This window comes from Mastomys coucha, unplaced genomic scaffold (genome assembly GCF_008632895.1).
Source record: "Mastomys coucha isolate ucsf_1 unplaced genomic scaffold, UCSF_Mcou_1 pScaffold23, whole genome shotgun sequence".
Taxonomy (NCBI): domain Eukaryota; kingdom Metazoa; phylum Chordata; class Mammalia; order Rodentia; family Muridae; genus Mastomys; species Mastomys coucha.
Genome location: NW_022196906.1, coordinates 12,251,466 through 12,268,835, shown reverse-complemented (window position 1 = coordinate 12,268,835; position 17,370 = coordinate 12,251,466). Strand labels below are relative to the sequence as shown.

General features: G+C 39.9%; 2 protein-coding genes across 11 annotated transcripts in view; one reads left to right on the top strand and one right to left on the bottom strand.

Annotated features, from left to right (window-relative positions):
• Positions 1 to 3,020: 3,020 nt before the first annotated feature.
• On the bottom strand, positions 3,021 to 11,821 carry Mbd3l1 (methyl-CpG binding domain protein 3 like 1). 8 transcript variants are annotated; one of them, XM_031343307.1, is made up of 4 exons: positions 11,710 to 11,821; positions 9,730 to 9,758; positions 9,171 to 9,391; positions 3,023 to 3,752 (listed from the first exon to the last, which is right to left on the bottom strand). In XM_031343307.1, exon 4 carries the CDS (start codon positions 3,732 to 3,734, stop codon positions 3,174 to 3,176), a length of 561 nt encoding a protein of 186 aa, XP_031199167.1. In that variant the 5' UTR covers positions 3,735 to 3,752; positions 9,171 to 9,391; positions 9,730 to 9,758; positions 11,710 to 11,821; the 3' UTR covers positions 3,023 to 3,173. The 8 variants fall into 8 exon arrangements, with proteins under 8 accessions (XP_031199166.1, XP_031199168.1, XP_031199169.1 ...); XM_031343306.1 differs by lacking the exons at positions 9,171 to 9,391; positions 9,730 to 9,758; positions 11,710 to 11,821 and adding exons at positions 6,466 to 6,524; positions 7,298 to 7,799 and having other exon boundaries at positions 3,021 to 3,752; XM_031343308.1 differs by lacking the exons at positions 9,171 to 9,391; positions 9,730 to 9,758; positions 11,710 to 11,821 and adding exons at positions 6,466 to 6,524; positions 7,257 to 7,274 and having other exon boundaries at positions 3,021 to 3,752.
• Positions 5,100 to 17,370, top strand: part of Znf558 (zinc finger protein 558) — a 28,942-nt gene continuing 16,671 nt past the window's right edge. The window contains exons 1-3 of one of the 3 annotated variants that reach the window (XM_031343301.1): positions 5,100 to 5,188; positions 12,547 to 12,655; positions 17,112 to 17,229. In XM_031343301.1, coding sequence (XP_031199161.1) covers positions 17,199 to 17,229 — 31 coding nt within the window. In that variant the 5' untranslated portion in view covers positions 5,100 to 5,188; positions 12,547 to 12,655; positions 17,112 to 17,198. Of the gene's footprint in view, positions 5,189 to 11,803; positions 12,384 to 12,546; positions 12,656 to 17,111; positions 17,230 to 17,370 lie in introns of those variants that run through there. The other 2 variants (XM_031343299.1, XM_031343300.1) reach the window with 2 other exon arrangements.

Genomic DNA, 17,370 nt, shown 5'->3' with positions numbered 1-17,370 from the left:
ATATGGAGGAAGTTAATGTTGGGAAAAGGCCAGTGATTTAATTTGTTTTTCATCTTCTTGTGCCCTAAACACAAGTAAACAGTGTAGACTAGTTAGTTACACAGATGTCCTGCTTTGGATTTAACAGAATTCATTAATGACATCTACACATTTTTAAAATTTAAAAAATGTATATATTTGTGTATCTATCTATGTGTTATGTCACTTCTATACAGATACCTGCAGAGGCCTGGTGAGCATGTCAGATGCCCCAGAAATGATTGTTGTGTTGGGAACCATCAGATGTGGATGTTGGAGATTGAACTTGGATCAGCAGGAAGAGTCCTCTGTGCTCTTAAGCTGATCTCGCCACATTTTCAAAATCCTAAGTTATTATAACCAATGGCTAATAATCAAACTGACAGTAATACCACCATTGTAAACTTCCTTTGGTGTGAGTCTTGCACCTCAGTCTACTTAAGCAGTTTTTCTTAGAGAGTAAACACAAGATGATACTTAAAATTTTTTTAAAAGATTTTATTTATTTTATGTGTATGAATACACTGTAGCTGTGCAAATGGCCGTGAGCCAACATGTATGTGGCTGTGCTCCAGCCCCACTCGCTCCGACATAATTCACTGTAGCTGTCTTCAGATGCACCAGAAGAGGGTGTCCGATCTCATTATGGGTGGTTGTGAGCCACCATGTGTTTGCTGGGATCCGAACTCAGGACCTTCGGAAGAGCAGTCAGTGCTCTTACCTGCTGAGCCATATCACCAGCCCTCTAAAATTCTTATTTATAATTATCATAATATACTTATAGTTAAACATTAACAATTTCCCAAAGAAGCATAATTTCATTTTATTGGATCATCATTGTAGATGTGACTTTTAGTTGTGAAAATAACATCATATAGTGGATGATAAGATTTAGCACTTGTTAAGCACAACAGATGGTAAACTCTGTATATGTTATCTTTGTTATACTGCCCCCATGGCTTATGTATCTGTTTTAGTCAGGGTTTCTATTCCTGCACAACATCATGACCAAGAAGCAAGTTGGGGAGGAAAGGGTTTATTGAGCTTACACTTCCTCATGGCTGTTGATCACCAGAGGAAGTCAGGACTGGAACTCAAGCAGGTCAGGAAGCAGGAGCTGATGCAGAGGCCATGGAGGGATGTTCTTTACTGGCTTGCTTCCCCTGGCTTGCTCAGCCTGCTCTCTTATAGAGCCCAAGACTACCAGCCCAGGGATGGCACCACCCACAAGGGGCAATTGAGAAAATGCCCCACAGCTGGACCTCATGAAGGCACTTCCCCAACTGAAGCTCCCTTCTGTGATAACTCCAGCCTGTGTCAAGTTGACACACAAAACTGTACAGTATCCCTTCCAAATCTGTTTATTAAAAATGGAATCCTCAAGTGTTTTGTGGTTATTTTCTCTAACTTAAGCATTACCTTTAGGGTGAGGAAGAATCCAGATTCTTAAGAAGTTGGTGCTGTAGACATGACACCACACTTAAAGAGCACATACTGCTCTTCCTGTTCTTTTCCCAGTATCCACACTGGGCAGCTCACAACCACTTGTAATTCCAGTCACCCTTCTCTGACCTTTGAAAGCACCTGCTTACACATACACACATATGCACACACACACATACATACACATACATACACAGACACATACATGAACACACACATAAAAATAAATATTTATTTTTTAAAAAGACATTGATGACTGAGAAACTTAGATTCACAGGGTCCCTTCCCAAGCATAAAATGCAGTAAATAAGTATTGGTCAAAAGAGAATATCCAATGTAGCTGCATGCTGATTCTGTGGTTAACTACCTAGACAGGTGGATTTGTTTCTTTGGCCTCTCAGAGATTAGTGTTTGTATTTTGCCAGGTATACTCAAAGTTCACCAAGGCAACAGTTTTGGAAGTTGAGAGTAAGAAGCATTCTGGGAATATGGGCTCCCTCTATCTCCGTAAATGGAGTCAAGTTGCTATCAACAAAGGACTTGTGAGCATGGGTCCTTTTGACTCCTTCGCTTCCGAGCAGAGATTTTGCATTTCTCCTTTTATGTCCTTCCACCTTCTGCCAGAGGAGGATAAAGCAAGAAGCTGCCCTTCAGATGCCAATACCCTAATCTTGAAATTTCAAATCTTCACAATTGTGAAAGAATAATTTCATTATTAGTTGAGTGGCATATAGCTTTCTTTCTGTTAAAGCACTATCCCCTAGGCAAAGACATCATCCTTGTGAGCTTTATTTACATGTTATCGCTGAAGGATGAAGACTCAAAGACATGAGATAGCCAGAGCAGGAAGGAAAAGAATTACTTAAACTCAACTTTTTAATCTAGACAAACTATATAGAAAAAATAGAAGCAGCCTGGAAAAAGAGCACACACTTGTTTTTGTTTTTATTTTATTTTATTTCTTTTTTTTTTTTTTGGAGGGGAAACTGTGAAAGGAGATATCATATGACGCATAAATAAAGAAAATATTTAATAAAAAACTCACTAAAAAAATAATTTGTGGGGCAGTGGTGGCGCATGACTTTAATTCCAGCTCTTGGGAGGTAGAGGAAGGTGGACTTCTGAGTTCGAGGCCAGCCTGGTCTACAGAGTGAGTTTCAGGACAGCTAGGGCTACACAGAGAAACCCTGTATCGAAAAACAATAATAATAATAATAATAATAAATTATGTTAATGATTCTATGTATACCTATGTACTATGTATGTGTGTACCTGTTGTCCAAGGAGACTAGAAGGGGATATTGGATCCCCTGGTGATTGGAAGTGCAGAGAGTTGTAAACCACTATAAAGACTTTGGGAATTGAACTTGGGTCCTCTGAAAAGCAGACATGCTCTTAATCACAGAGGCATCTCTCCAACTCCTAAAATAATTTAAAAGAGTAAAATAAAAACTCCTCAGGTGGGTAATGTAGCTCTATGAGTGGGAAGTTGGGTTCAATCTTCAGCATAAAGAAAGGAAGGGAAGAGTAAGAGAAAAAATGTAGTAAATTATCATTGGTATTTTTTGCATTGCACAAAGACTTTTAATAAGGTATTTTTAAGTTTAAAGTTTCAAGGTCTCAAATCAACAGCAAGAGATACTGCAAAGAGGTGTTAAACAAGGCCATGCCCCATTTCATCTGCAGTATCTTCTCCCCAGCCTCGCCCCCCATTATAAGTTTCCCTTTCTTGATCCCCTCACTTTCTCCACCTCATTTGCTAGCTTGTGTGCAATCACCGCCACTGCCAGTCTTTCTCTTGCTATTTTCACTTTCCTTTCCTGGTTGATAATATCCTGTTCGGTGACCAGAAATTCTTTGCAAAGGATCTGTGGGCCTGCTTCTGGAATCATCTTTGCCAAATGTGAAGATGACTCAAGGATAGGCATTGGTCTGGGGTCAATGCTGGTGGCTTGAGTATCTGAAGTAGAGGCATCTGTGTCTTTAGGTGTAAGGTCTTTCAAAGCCTTGGCAAGGTCTGAAGTGCTCAAAACTTCTCCTGAACTGCTGTAGGCCTGGAGTCCTTGAAGTCTCTTCTGCCAGCAGGCTTGTTCCGGCTTCTCCAAGGTCTCCTCCCACTGATAGTATCTTACCTCATTGCCCAGATGGGATGTGATTTTAGTGACTGGCCTCTTGAATGTATAACTAGACATCCTCAAGGGGATTGAGGTACTTAAACAAGGCTTTGATGGGTTCTCACAGTCACATTGTTTCCTCTGTGAAGTCTTGCCCATCTGACTCCGTTATTAGCCCTAAAAGCATAAGTCATGAAATTGGATCAATGTGATAGAAGGCTGCCTTATTTTACTATTCATGTGATACCTATCAATTATAATATACACCTTCCTCCTGCCCCTCTAGTGATATTTGACCTGTATTCAGAAACATCAAGCAGATCTGAGTTGAGCACAGAAAGCTCAAAGTCAAAGCTCTCCCACAACTTGGCAAAACCCCCTCTTTGCTGGAGTGTATTTGTAGGTTTTTGGCTCTACTGACAACTGCTTGAGTCCTTATATTCCCTGCCATGATACACAGTCCCCATTTTCCCTCTAAGTCTCTTATACTGTCATTCTTCTGTGTTATTTGACTATGAATTTGTTATGAACCACTTGATTTTTATAGCTCTTTTAACACTTAAGTCAATAGTGAAATTAGATTGTAAGATCCAGAGGTTGGGAAAGAGTACTACAGAAAGTGTCTCCTGGACACGATGGGGCCATTGCAATTGAATTCACAGTAGCTTTAAACCTATACAAATATCAGGCCAGCCAACATTACAGCACAGATGTGGAAGAAGATCATGGCAGCTGATGGCTAAGGGAGGAACAGTGAGTTCTCTTCAGGGATGTGGCCCCTGGTGGGTTGCTCCAGTTGATGGCCCTGCACCCATACACATACTGGGAGCACTGATAACTTTCAGTAGGTTAAAAAAGGACAAAGAGATGGGAAGAAGTGATGAGTGTATTTGGGTTAAACAGGGGAGAGTGTGAAGTAGAAGAATGATATGATCAATACATTTTATACATGTACGAAACTTTCAAATAATAAGCATTTATTTCAAAAAAATCAACAGTAAAACTACTAACAATATCACTCTTAAAGAATCACTATAAAACCTGAGATGTATTTATCAACTCAAATGGTCATGTTAAAAATAAGTAATTTAGAAAGTCTATTCACATGGGAGCAGAAAAAGAAGGGAGGAAGAGAGGAAGGAAGAGAAATATATTCACCCACTACCAGATTTTGATTCCTAGAGATGTTTTCAATTTTATGGAACAAGCAGCCTTATTATTTCTCACAATCAAACACTGACTCCTAACTACTTATGCTCACATTATTCTCCTTGTTTTATCTACTTATTTTTATTAATACACATTAATTACACAAAGGGGCTTCACTATGACATTTCCATATCAGTGAAGAATGTACTTTGATCATAGTCACTGCTGCTACCGCTGTTATGCCTCTTCTCCTCCACCTCTTCCCATCATCCTTCTACATCTCTCGTTTCCCTTTATCATGTCATAATCTATTTTATGATTTAAAACACACTTTCTGTGTCAAAGGTGTAAGGGCCCTTGCTGCTGAACCTGATAACTGGAGTGTGACCCACAGGATCTACACAGTGAAGGGAAAAAGTATCTACTCCCATGGGATGAGGTCTGACCTCCATATGCTTGTCAAGGTACACATATCTAGAGCCCTCCCTCCCCCTACCAAAAAGAATACAAGTATTAAAATTGTTTTATAATTTCAACATTAGAGAGAATCTGGTATTTTGTCATTTCTTTTGCATGTATATGGGTAGAATGTGTATGTGCTTATGTGTTTGCATGTGTATGTGCACTTACATGTGTGCCTGTGGAGGCCTGAAGTTCATATCAGATATCTTCTGCAATAGACCTTCACTTTTGTTGAGGCAGGTCTCTCGTTGAGGCAGACCCTCACTAATTCTGGGTAGTCTAGCTAGCCAGCCTGCTCCTGAGATCCATTATTTCTGCTTTCACAGTGCTGTGATTACAGGTAGCCACTACACTTGCCTGGTTTTTCTTTTGTTTTTGTTTTATTTTAAGATTAATTACATCATTTCTCCTCTTTCTTCCCACCAATTTCTTCATATGCCCCTCCTTGCTTGTTTAAATTCTTGACCCCTTTTTTCACTAATTGTTGTTATATGCATATTTGTATATCTATATATTCCTAAATATTAGCTGGCTTTTATGTGAGTTCTTATGATGATCTCTAGTTCTATCCACTGTCTTGCAAATGGAAAAATACCATCTTTTCCTTTATGACCAGCTATGGAGTTCAGTTGATAGAGTGCTTGCCTAGCATCCAAAAAACCCTAGGTTTCATCTCCATAAAACTGAATGTGGTCAGTAATGATAGGCACTTAGGATATGGAGACAGGAAGACCAAAATTTTAAGGACATCCTTAGCTATACAGTGAGTCTGAAGCCAGCCGGGGCTACATAAATCCGTTTCAAAAATAAAAAATTCTATTTATCTATATACTCATTTTCTTTATCCACTCATATGATGGAAATTTGGGCTGATTCTACAGTTGGACTTCTGTAAAAAGTGTTCTTTCAGGTTAACAAAGTACAAACATTCACAGATGAGTATGATCATGTGGTTCATATATACACTGCATTATGATCAAAGATTTTTAGCATTTTTATAATTTTAATATTTACCATTTTCTTGTGTTAAGAAGTTTCAAATTTTTCTTAGTTCTTTATGATATATATGAAATTTGGTGAAGTATAGTCACCACTGTGTTACAAAATATAAGACCCTATTTTTCTAATGCATCTTTGGTACCCATTCTCTAAGCTCCAACCTCCTGATACCACATCAATATTTGCTTCTATGGTCTGTAATCTCAATAGTTCCATTGCTACTACTAAAAAAAAAAAAAGAGAGAGAGAGAGAGAAAGAGATTCCATTTATCTTACCTACCTTGTAAAGCTTCAAATCTGGAAGATTGCCATCATCATCATACTACAGCTATTGCCAGTCTTATAAGTTAGAAGAAAAAATACACAACATACTGTTTTGGTGCTACTATAAATACACAAAACTCAGACTAACATGGAAAAAGTCATAATGCCTAGGCATTTTCCTTTCATTCTTATGTTAGTCTTATGTTAGTCTGTTAATGTCCCCTTAAGCCTGTTTGATACTTTCTCAATTTCTACATTTTGTCATTCCCACTTCTAGTTCCACTTCCTGTTGCTGTGATAAAATACCTTGAAAAAAGCAATGGATGGGAAAAGGGGTTAAGGTGGCTTACAATTCTAGATTGTACTCCATTACCGCAAGAAGTTAAGGCAGCTATTTACACCTACAGTCAAAGCAGAGAAATAAAACCCTCATACACTTAAACACTCAAGTCCCCTTAAAACTTTCCCAGTAGAAAACTGTAAAACTAGGCTGTAATTTTAGGGGTCTAGTTGGCATAATTTCAATATCCTAATCTCTTTCTAAATTTCTTCTAATTCTGTTGATACTTTCTATCTCCCAATTTGAGATCCCTTCCCCACACATCTTCCTGTCTGGTAACTTTATGTCTACAGTACACCAAGAAGTCCCTCCATCTTCAATGGCTCTTTTTATAGGAAATCCTTCCTTAGGTATTTGAACATGTTTACATTTCTCTGAACTATATAAAAATCCCTTGCCTAACCTTCACTGTCCCTTCCTCTTAGCAGAAGGAGACATCTGTATTATGTGTTTCTGTAACATCTTACCTCCAACCAACTCTGTGTTATGTTTTTCTATAACATCTTACCTCAAATCACTTCTGTATTGCTTTTCTATAACATCTCACCTCTAACCAGTTCCCTGGACTACTTGGAACCTTCATATGCTGTCATCATTCTGTGGCTCTTTCTCTTGAAAAGTCACAATGACCCTTTGTTATTAGATCCAAAAGGAATGTTTCACATAATCTTGAAGTGAAAAGAATTTGGAGCCACTCAGAGATGTGAATCTTATTTTACATCTTGAGGGGGATGGTGTGTGTGTGTGATAACTTTATTTTCTTTTTTTGTTCTTTTTGGGGGGGGGCAGGGGGAATATCTTCTGGCTACACATAATTGTTGGCCTTCAACTTGCTGTATAGCTCAGGCTAGCCTCAAAATCATAATTCTATTGTCTCAGCCTCTCAAATGAATTACTATGTTTATAAATAATATGAACAGAAAACATGTGCAGGTAATGAAATTCAACTCATCTACTGATATGTGCTGTTAACAGAAAATACAAACTTAACTTCTAGAATGTATTTTCTTTTTAAGATTTATTTATTACATAGTGTTCTGCCTGCATATACCCCTGTAAGCCAGAAGAGGAGGGCACCATTATAGATAGTTATGAAACTGCGTGGTTGCTGGGAATTAAACTCAGGACCTCTAGAAGAGCAGCCAGTGCTCTCAACATCTGAGCCACCTCCCCAGCCCTCTAGAATATATATATTTTTAAATGTAAATGATATAGAAACAATAATGGCTGTGTGCTAAAAAACTGATAGGGTTTTTACATTTTCAGCATAAACAAATGATAAGTCTTTGAGATCAGTATATTTAACCTGATTTCAACATTTTACAATGCACACATTTATCAAAACATCATATGGTCACATTTGTCCCTCCTATGGGTTGAATCTGAACTGTCTGCCATAGGTTTCTATTTTGAATTCTCAGTCCCCAGCTTACGGCAGTATTTTGAAGGTAAGGAACCTTTAGCAGAAGGATTCTGGCTAGCGTAAGAAAATCACTGGGGACAGGCAATGTAGACATTATAACCATTTCTGGTCCCAGATCATGTGTCTCTGCTCCCTAGTCTGCTATAATGCAAACATCTGTTGTTTCTCAATAATCCCAAAGACATGCATCTTATAAGATAGACGGTAGCATTCTGAAATTGTAGCAAAATAAATTTTCCCTGCCTTAAATTACCTCTCTAATTATAGTGATGGAAAACAAAGATGTTCTATAAATATGTAAAATTTCTATCTAATACTTAAAAACAATTTTAATTTACATAAAATGAACATTAATTCTATGTCATAGTATATAAAAATAACTTTTATGTCCATATAATGCTTAAGGTTGTTGGCAAATTTTATCATTCTTATATCTTTTTAAATTTCGACGAATAAGTGTATTTGTGAACACTTGATATATTCTGTATCCTGAAATCCTAGTCACTGGGTTAATTCCTACAGCTTATATGGTCCACCAGCTTTGAAAGTAACTCTCTGGTGACACAAAAGATACACAGTACAGAAAGGGACACATGGGATTTTCTAACAGACAAGACATAATGTGGCAGTATAGCTGGGCATGGGGGTACAAGATAGAAAACAGGTGAAACCAATGAGGAGGGAGGAAAAGGAGCCAGGCAAAGAGAGAGCAGACAGCTGTTGAGAAATATGTAACAGAGAAAGATGAAACAGAGAAAGACGTGTAAATGGAAGAGGAGGAAAGAAGATGGAGACTGAGGAAAAGGAGATGGAAGAGAAGGGGGAACAGGGAAGGAGGTAGGGATGGGGAAAAAGAGAGGATACTCAGAGGATCAGAGAAAGAAAAAAACAGGGTGGCTACAGATCATATTCTTTTGACTTAAAAATTATCATAAAATGTACAGAACATAAAATATACCTTCTGTCCATTCTTCAGTGCCTGGCTCAGTGACATGAGTCTCTTCACAGTGTTGGGAATCCATTGCCACCATCCATCTGAAGAACTGCCTCATTTCCCAAACAGAAACTCTTCTCATGCTTCCCAGTAGGAAAGTCCACTCTCTCTTCATTCATCTTCCTAGGCTAGGATGCCCAGTGTTCTGCTTTCGGCCTCTATACATTTTACTACCCTAGAGACAGCTGTATGGAGAAATAGACAGCATTTGTCTTTTATGACTAGCATACCTTACTCAACAAAAGGTTTCATTTGTGTTGTAATTATATGTCAAAATTCCCTTCCTTTTAAAGGCTAATTCCTGTTCCAGCCACAGGTAACCAAACAATGTAAAGAGTGGAGTTGCTGACAACTCATTGCCCATTCTGGGCCCCTCATAGGTCTCCACTGAGAGCTGATGATCACTTGTATCACACTCCCTAACACATGTATAGTTGTAGTAGGCATGGAACCGGGGACAGAAATCCATCTGTGCCTGGGAATTGAAGTCACCATCCTGGCTCCAGTCAGTCCTGCTGCTCACACTCAGCATTGTGGTCCTTGTTTTCATTCCTGGAAAGAGATTAAATTTAAGATAAATCCATTCCAACCAACAGAACACAGAATGCGTAACATATATATATATATATATATATATATATATATATATATATATATATATATATATATGGGTTGAGGCAATGACCTCCAACACAGTCTAGGGTTAGTCTGTGTTACATAACAACAACAAAACAACAAAACAAACAAACAAACATTTTATCAAATTTGCATGTACTATACTGGGCCTGAAAGACAGTTCAGTGTGTAAAGGTGCTTGTCTCCAAGCCTGACAACATAAATTTGATCCCTCCATCCCACATGATGTGTAGGGGAATGGCATGAGGAGACTGCTCCCAGGGTCTTTGTGATTCTCAGCAGACTGAGGCCCAGGAACAGTACTTTCTCAAGCCGAGGATCCTGGGGTTCTGCCAAGTAAGCAGCAAACGGGAGGAAGTGACCATCAGGATCCTTTTCTCAAGAGAGTAAATTTGTTTTTAATTATAAGAACCTACACATCTAAAAGTCAGACTGTGGAGAGATTTCTCAGTCTGCAAGGAGCTGTGGGTCACTTTGAACAGAGATAAGCTAGTGCTAGGGAAACAGCACCTGGTGTAACCTGGAAACTGTGGGAAATCTTTATTCTGCTTTCTGTATAAAAGATGCTGGAATTTTAATAAGCTATGCATTGCTGTGCTACCGCTGTGTATCCCCTGAGTCCTAATTAATGTGACCCACATTTGGGACCTCTCAATGCACTAGACATTAACAAAGGTGTAAGGAGAGAAAGAGCGGAGTCCTGAGGAATATCTTCTGGTCTCTGCATGCAGATATATGCAATAAAGAAAGTGTATTTTAAGTGAGCATATGTTAAATGTACAAAGGAGTATGTTTATGACATTTCCCTACTATATTTCCCCCTAGATTCCATTTATGATAGAACACATGCAACATTTTTCGGAGACTCGTTTCTTTTAATATGATGTTTTAGTATAAGAATCCCGCCTCATCGTTCTTTTTTCTGCAAATGACATATTCTTTACTGCTGTTCTCATGAGTTTACCATGAGCTGTATACCAGTGGTTCTCAATCTTCCTGATGCAACGGTAACCCTTTAATATAGTTCCTCATGCTCTGGTGACCACCAACCATAAAATTATTTTCGTTGCTACTTCATGACTATAATTTTGCCACTGTTATGGTAATGTAAATATCTGTTTTGTTACAGTCTTAGGCGATCCCAGTGAAAGAGTCAACCTCCTACCCTACAAGGGGCCATGACCCACAGGCTAAGAACGGTAAACTGTCATGAGGACTGCATGCGCTTGGAAACATTTTCTGAATAATCTGAAGACAATCTGAAGTACACCTGTGCCTACTTAGGGACAGGAATCCCCATTCCAACGATTTTGTACTTAGGGGTCTGAGGTCACAGGACTCTTGCCTGGCTCTCTCATAGGCAGTCAGAATTCTTCTTATACATCTTCACTTCATAGACTGAATTCTGACATGATCCAAGGAGGGTTACCTCCAGTTGCACTCCTGGGGATGATCTTTTATATCCCGTAGGACCTCAGGACTCACACACCCCACACGACGTATGCCCATCCATATTCCTATCCCAGCAACCAGACTCTCAAATTCCTTGGGACAGTAGCAATCATATTTGACAACATACACTACCCCACATGCCCACCCCTGAAACTAATCTCCACCCATAGTCAACTCAGTTCACTCTTGGCTTTATCTCTGCCCATCATCCTGTCCCGGAACTAATCCTCACCCTAGCCACTTCCTCAGAACGATTTCCCGGCTATTACCTAACCAGCTCCCCATAGCTTGCTCTTCCAGGTTGTCATAGCCGGTTCACCAAGAGTCCCCAGGGTCGCCCCTGGTCTCTTTGGCTGACCTATCCCGAAATCCAACTATGTACATAGTCACTAAACAAACTGGGAAGAACACTTACAATCCGGAGGGGTCCACCGACGTGTAATCTGCCCACTAACGCTGCCCTGAAACCTCTGCACAAACTTTTGGGCGGAAGTAAACCGCGAGGCTGCGAGCACAGGGCCGGAAGTGGAAGCACTGGGCTGAACTGAGAGAGCAATCGGGCTGCGCGGAGCTGGTTTGGTCGTTCTTCGCGGTGGGTGTCTTCGGCGGCTAGGAAGGGCGATTCGGTGTGTGTACACGGGTTTTTAGTCGAGTCGAGAAGGAGCACCGACCAGGAGCGTCCTCGGCCTAGTGTCCCTGGACTGCTGCTACCTCCGGAAAGCCCCAGGCTGCTTCCGCAGCGACAAAACCCGAGCTCTTCCAGCTCGCAGCTGGGAATGCTTTTTGTTCTCACAGAAGGAGGCGTGGCAGGCGAGCAGAAGGACTGTCAACCTGCGGGTGGAGCCCCAGGGCCCTATTCTAAATCCTGTGCTGCAAGGTGCCTCCAGGGCGAATTAGCACTTGTGCTGAGTGTAGAAATCCTTTAAGCTCTGTGAAGTTCAGCCCCATCACCTTTAGAACCTCTAATCTACAAGGCTTGTTTACTGCACATGGAATCACCAAAAAGATCCCTCTCTAATCAATAAGTTGAGCAATTGAATAGACACATTATTCCAGCATCTGATCAGCTTGTGCCTGCATAGAGATTAGGTAATTCCGTTTACCCAGCCAAAATCTGGGCTCTTATTACACATTAAGTCTGTAAATACACGTGGAGAGGGGCGATGAAGGTTGTTTTTTTTTTTTTTTCTGTCACAGTTTTAATGCTTTCCATAAAAGGACTCAGCATCAGTCTTTGTGCCTTATTTTCCAGACAAGAAAAACATCATGCAGACTCAAATTTGTGTTGGAACCTCAGTGTTGTCTTGAAAACACCTGAATGTCCACCTGCCCTCATTAATCTATTAATTTCATGTAACCAGGTGAGTACGATGTGGAATATGAAGCAATGGAGTTCCAGCCGATCCTGCAGTATGGAACTCCTTTTCTTTTGCTTGTAACTGTTGTAATTCTAAGAATGCAGCCTGTTCAAAATGAGGCTTATCTCAAGATGCTGTATTAATATTTGATGGATAATATTGAAGGGATGATACTAAGGTGTGTAATAAGTAAATGTAGTTAAATGCAAATTATACAAAATAAGCGTAATTAAACATGAATATGAGCTGGGTGGTGGTGGCGCACGCCTTTAATCCCAGCGTTTGGGAGGCAGAGGCAAGTGGATTTCTGAGTTCGAGGCTAGCCTGGTCTACAGAGTGAGTTCCAGGACAGCTAGTGCTATACAGAGAAACCCTGTCTGGAATAACCAAAAAAAAAAAAAAAAAATTAACCATGAATATGAATAATCATATAAATGCAGAATTTTTTGTATACTCATTTCAAATTTTCAGAATTTTACATTAAGTACAAATATATGAGATATTTGTATGTATTTTTAGTACTTACAAGTCTAAAGTAAATACTAGAAGTACTTCAGTGGCATTCTTCAAGCTTATTCCATGTGACTTCTAAAAACTTGTAAATCTTCATGAAGTTTTAGAATAAAGGGGCATGTATGAAAATGATGTCTTGAGTTTCCTTCATTAGTAGCAGAAATTAAAAAAATTGAGTAGATTAGCCACTAGATGGTTATAAGATTGAAAAAATTTAGAAGAGTATCAAAGAACAAGATGGTCCTTCCTACCTTTCTTCCTAATAGGAATTTAACATTCTGAATTTCTGAAATAGCAGTATGATTTTTTTTTATAATACAGAAGGTATTTATTAGCTGTATGTATTTGATTTCTTTTATGCAGAGCTGGGGATCAAACACTTGTTGTGAACAAGTCAGGCAGATGCTCAACTAGTGAGCTACATTCCTACTCATACCATTTTTTTTTTATTTTTAGCTTTCCTGTGATTATATTACAGGAATATTTGGTTATTATGTGATGATATTCATTATTACACAGGTTAGGATGGTCAAGACCCTCATTTTATTCAAGGCTGAAGACTTTTCTAGAACCAAGAGCATTGAGGATTCAGAGCAGTCCAGACAATCTAGGATAGTTGGTCACTTTCATGAGCTGGACCCTGGATCTAATGTATGAGGCCCAAAACAGGTTTTTGTCCTGTCTTCATGGAATGTACATTCTAAGAGAAAAGACAGCAAAGATGAAGACTGAGTCTAAGGACATAGCTATTTGGAAAGGAGTAGTAATTTATTTGTAAGATAGTAGTGCCTAATAGCTCAAATTCCTATAAGCAATGTCTTCAGATGATATCAAAACATTCTTAAGTTCTGGAGCTCAGAATTTCCAAGTGCTTCTGGCAGCTTTACTTCAAGCTTTTTAAAAAGCCTTTGCCATGCATGATACACAAACTAATCATGTTTCGTTGACTTGAGATTCTTCCCTCCAACACACACAATATAGGGTCTCATTCTATAAAGCCCCGGATGGCCTCCAACTCGTGGATCCTCCTGTCTTTGCCTCCTAAGTGCTTAAAGGTATGCAGCACCATACCTGGCAATCTTCCTCCACTTTTAAAACCAACAAGGAGGGACATTCAGCTTTCTGTGCCTCTACTTGTCTGCCTTTCACCTGTCTCTAGCTCCTTCTTTCTGTCCCCTCCTGTCTCCTGCTGCTGTCTCCCTTCCCACCTCCCTCACCTTCTCTTACGCCTATGCTTTTTGTTGTCAGATCGTAGATTGTGACTCCTCTCTCCTTCCACCTTGTATATTTCAATTTGTATAACACAGGATAACCTCCAAACTCAAGGTTTTTACCTTTCTTACATCTTCAGAAATCTTCTGCAAAGTGTGGAAACATACTTGTAGGTGCTGCAGATAAGAACTGAGGCACATTGGGAGTGAGAGGAGTTATGAATCTGTCTTTCAAAGAGGCCCAGGAAGCAAAGGCTCCCTGAAAATCTATCTTAGAACATTGTGTTTATGTTTAAGTGTTTATGCTCTGTCCCTGCACCATACACCCTACAATGTTTTCTTTCAGATGCATAGATAATCAGCCAAACTCCAAGAAGCTGCTTTTATGATGCTTATTTCAAAATAAAAGAGGCCTCCCTTCCCTATAAAAAAGAAACAGCGTGTAAACACATACTACTTTCTTTGTACCTTGATTTTTTTTTTCAGTTTGAATAAGAGATAATTTCTGTCAGTACCTAGAGAAGTTTTCAGGTTGTGTGGTGTGCTTGTGTGTGTGTGTGTGTGTGTGTGTGTGTGTGTATGTGTGTGTGTGTGTGTTGTTTCTAGCTTTATATTTCTTCATTATGGAGGTAGTCTACAATTTTATATAACCTTTCCCATTTGATGATTATTTTTATTTATTTATTTTTAATTTTAATTACCTTTTATTTCTGTGTATGCTACTATGGATGTGAGAGGAAAACTTGGAAAGTTGGTTCACAACTACTATGTAACCTGTATTTATTATAGTACATTTATTTTTGTGTGTGGATGTTATGTGCCATAGTATCTGGTAAGAGGACTGCTTGCTAATTCTCATCTTCTACCATGTGGATTTCTGGGATAAAGAGAAGTTGTGAGGTTTGACACCAAGTGCCTTTACCTGCTAAGCTATCTCCCCGTACCGATTTGTGATTATTTTAATTATTTGCTATTATAAATACAATCAGTGATCTTACCCTAGTCTGTTGATATTTGGATATCATTGAGATAATTAATAAAAGTAGGTTTGAAAGGGAAAAAAAACCTAAATGCTAACAGATTCATTCCATGAGAGCTATGACCAGATATGTATGAGAAAGCTTTTCTATGTGTCCTCAGCAAAGCCTGTAGTCTTCTGCAGTTTTGTTCATGGAACATACAAGAGATAGTGTCCAGTGACAGTAATCTGTGATTCTGCTACTGACATCGTTGTTGTTTTATAAAAAGATAAAGAGAGAAGGAATATATTTGCTGGAGGGGTGGTAAGGTGTGGGCCCATGATAAGGTATCCCTTACGCCTGAGGGACCAGTCACATGATGGTATAGTATAGAGTTCACTCAGGGCATGGGGAGGGGAGTTGAGGGAGTAGAGACAGAGAAAGGCAGAGGGGGGGAGGAGGGGAAGAAAAGAGAAGAGGAGAAAGAAATGAGGGGAGGGGAGGGGAGAGGAGTAGAAGGCAGCCATGAGCACATGGAGAGAGTGGGGAGGAGAATGGGGAAAGAAGAGGAGCAGGACCAATGGGAACAGAGCAAGAACAAGAGAGCAAAAGAGAGAGAGGAGGGGGCAAGCATCCCCTTTTATAGTGAGTCAGGCACACCTAGCTATTGCCAGGGTAACTGTTGGGCAGAGCCTAGACTAAATGCCAACAGTCATCATTGGTTCAGTGGTATTGTTCCAGAGATGGAAGTGGTGGACAGTACATGCTACCATGTGAGGAGCAAGTAGGGCGAGAGGAAAGGAGACATTATGAGAAATATTGGCTAGTATAGAGAAGCAGACTGGACAGTAACTAAAAAGAAAACATACTTAGGCCATAAGACTATTTCATCACAGAGGATGCTACCTGGCTTGAATGACAAGATGAAGAACTTGAAGGAAAAAGATAATACAGAACTATCAAAAGTGGGTGCATCACCAAACGCCACCCCAACAATGATGATTCCTCACCAATACTGTAAACTTGAAACTCAAGAAACTGCTTGCAGGCAGTTCCATTTGTCACAGAATGTCTGATCCAGCAGCTTTGTAGGTCTGATACTTTTCAGGCAGCTAGACTGGTCTATCTCCTCATCGGTCCTTACTGCCTATATAACTCTGAGGAGACAGAGGCCTTGTGAATCTGCACTAGTTTTATAGATGTTTCTGAGTTGCTTATTTCCTGTGCCTTAAGGAGCCTCCCTTTAGAATTTCCACTGTCTTAATAAGCCTCTTTAAGAACTTCATGAGTCTTAACAAGTTGCTACACCAATAAACTGTTTCCCAAGTTATGTGAACCTTTCAAGCAAACTAACCAAATCCAAGAAACGGATCATGGGAGCCCCATTTACAACCACTGGGTCAAGAGCATCTAAAATTGGGATATGGCTACACTCTAAGAACTTATCCTACATCATATGAATCTTCAAGCCTGATAGTGTATTCAAACAGATCATGCCAGAGGTGAATTGAATTAGATGTCTAGCTGGTGAGGACTTCAGAATTGCTTGGTTGCTTGAACTGGGGAGAATTCTTGTTGATGGTGATGTGAAAGCAGAGAGAGAACAGACCTCACCACCCCACAGACAGCCTGCCCAGCAGAATAAACACTGAGGGAGGGAGACACAGTGTGCATTTTGAAGAAGGCAAAGATGGACAAGCTGAAAAAGGCTCATCCTCCAACATCCCGGGGAAAAGAGAGTGGCTGTGTAGACTTTCTATCTTCTGTTGATTCCAGAGTGCTGTCCTTTGTGTCTGTGAGAATCAGAAGTGTATCTGGCCCATCCATTCCCCCGTACTCAGGAGTTCTAGTGCTGGAGTCAGGATGGCAGCAGCTATCATTCCGCTAATATATGGTAAGTCATTGGGTCCTCGCAACTCTTAGGGCTAGGCCTTACATTCAAAGGCCCCAAGCACACAGTTCAGTTCAGTGCCACGGACCGGGATTTCTCGCGGGGTCCCTGTTCCGCGGGACACGGGATTCTGGCCAGGTGGGC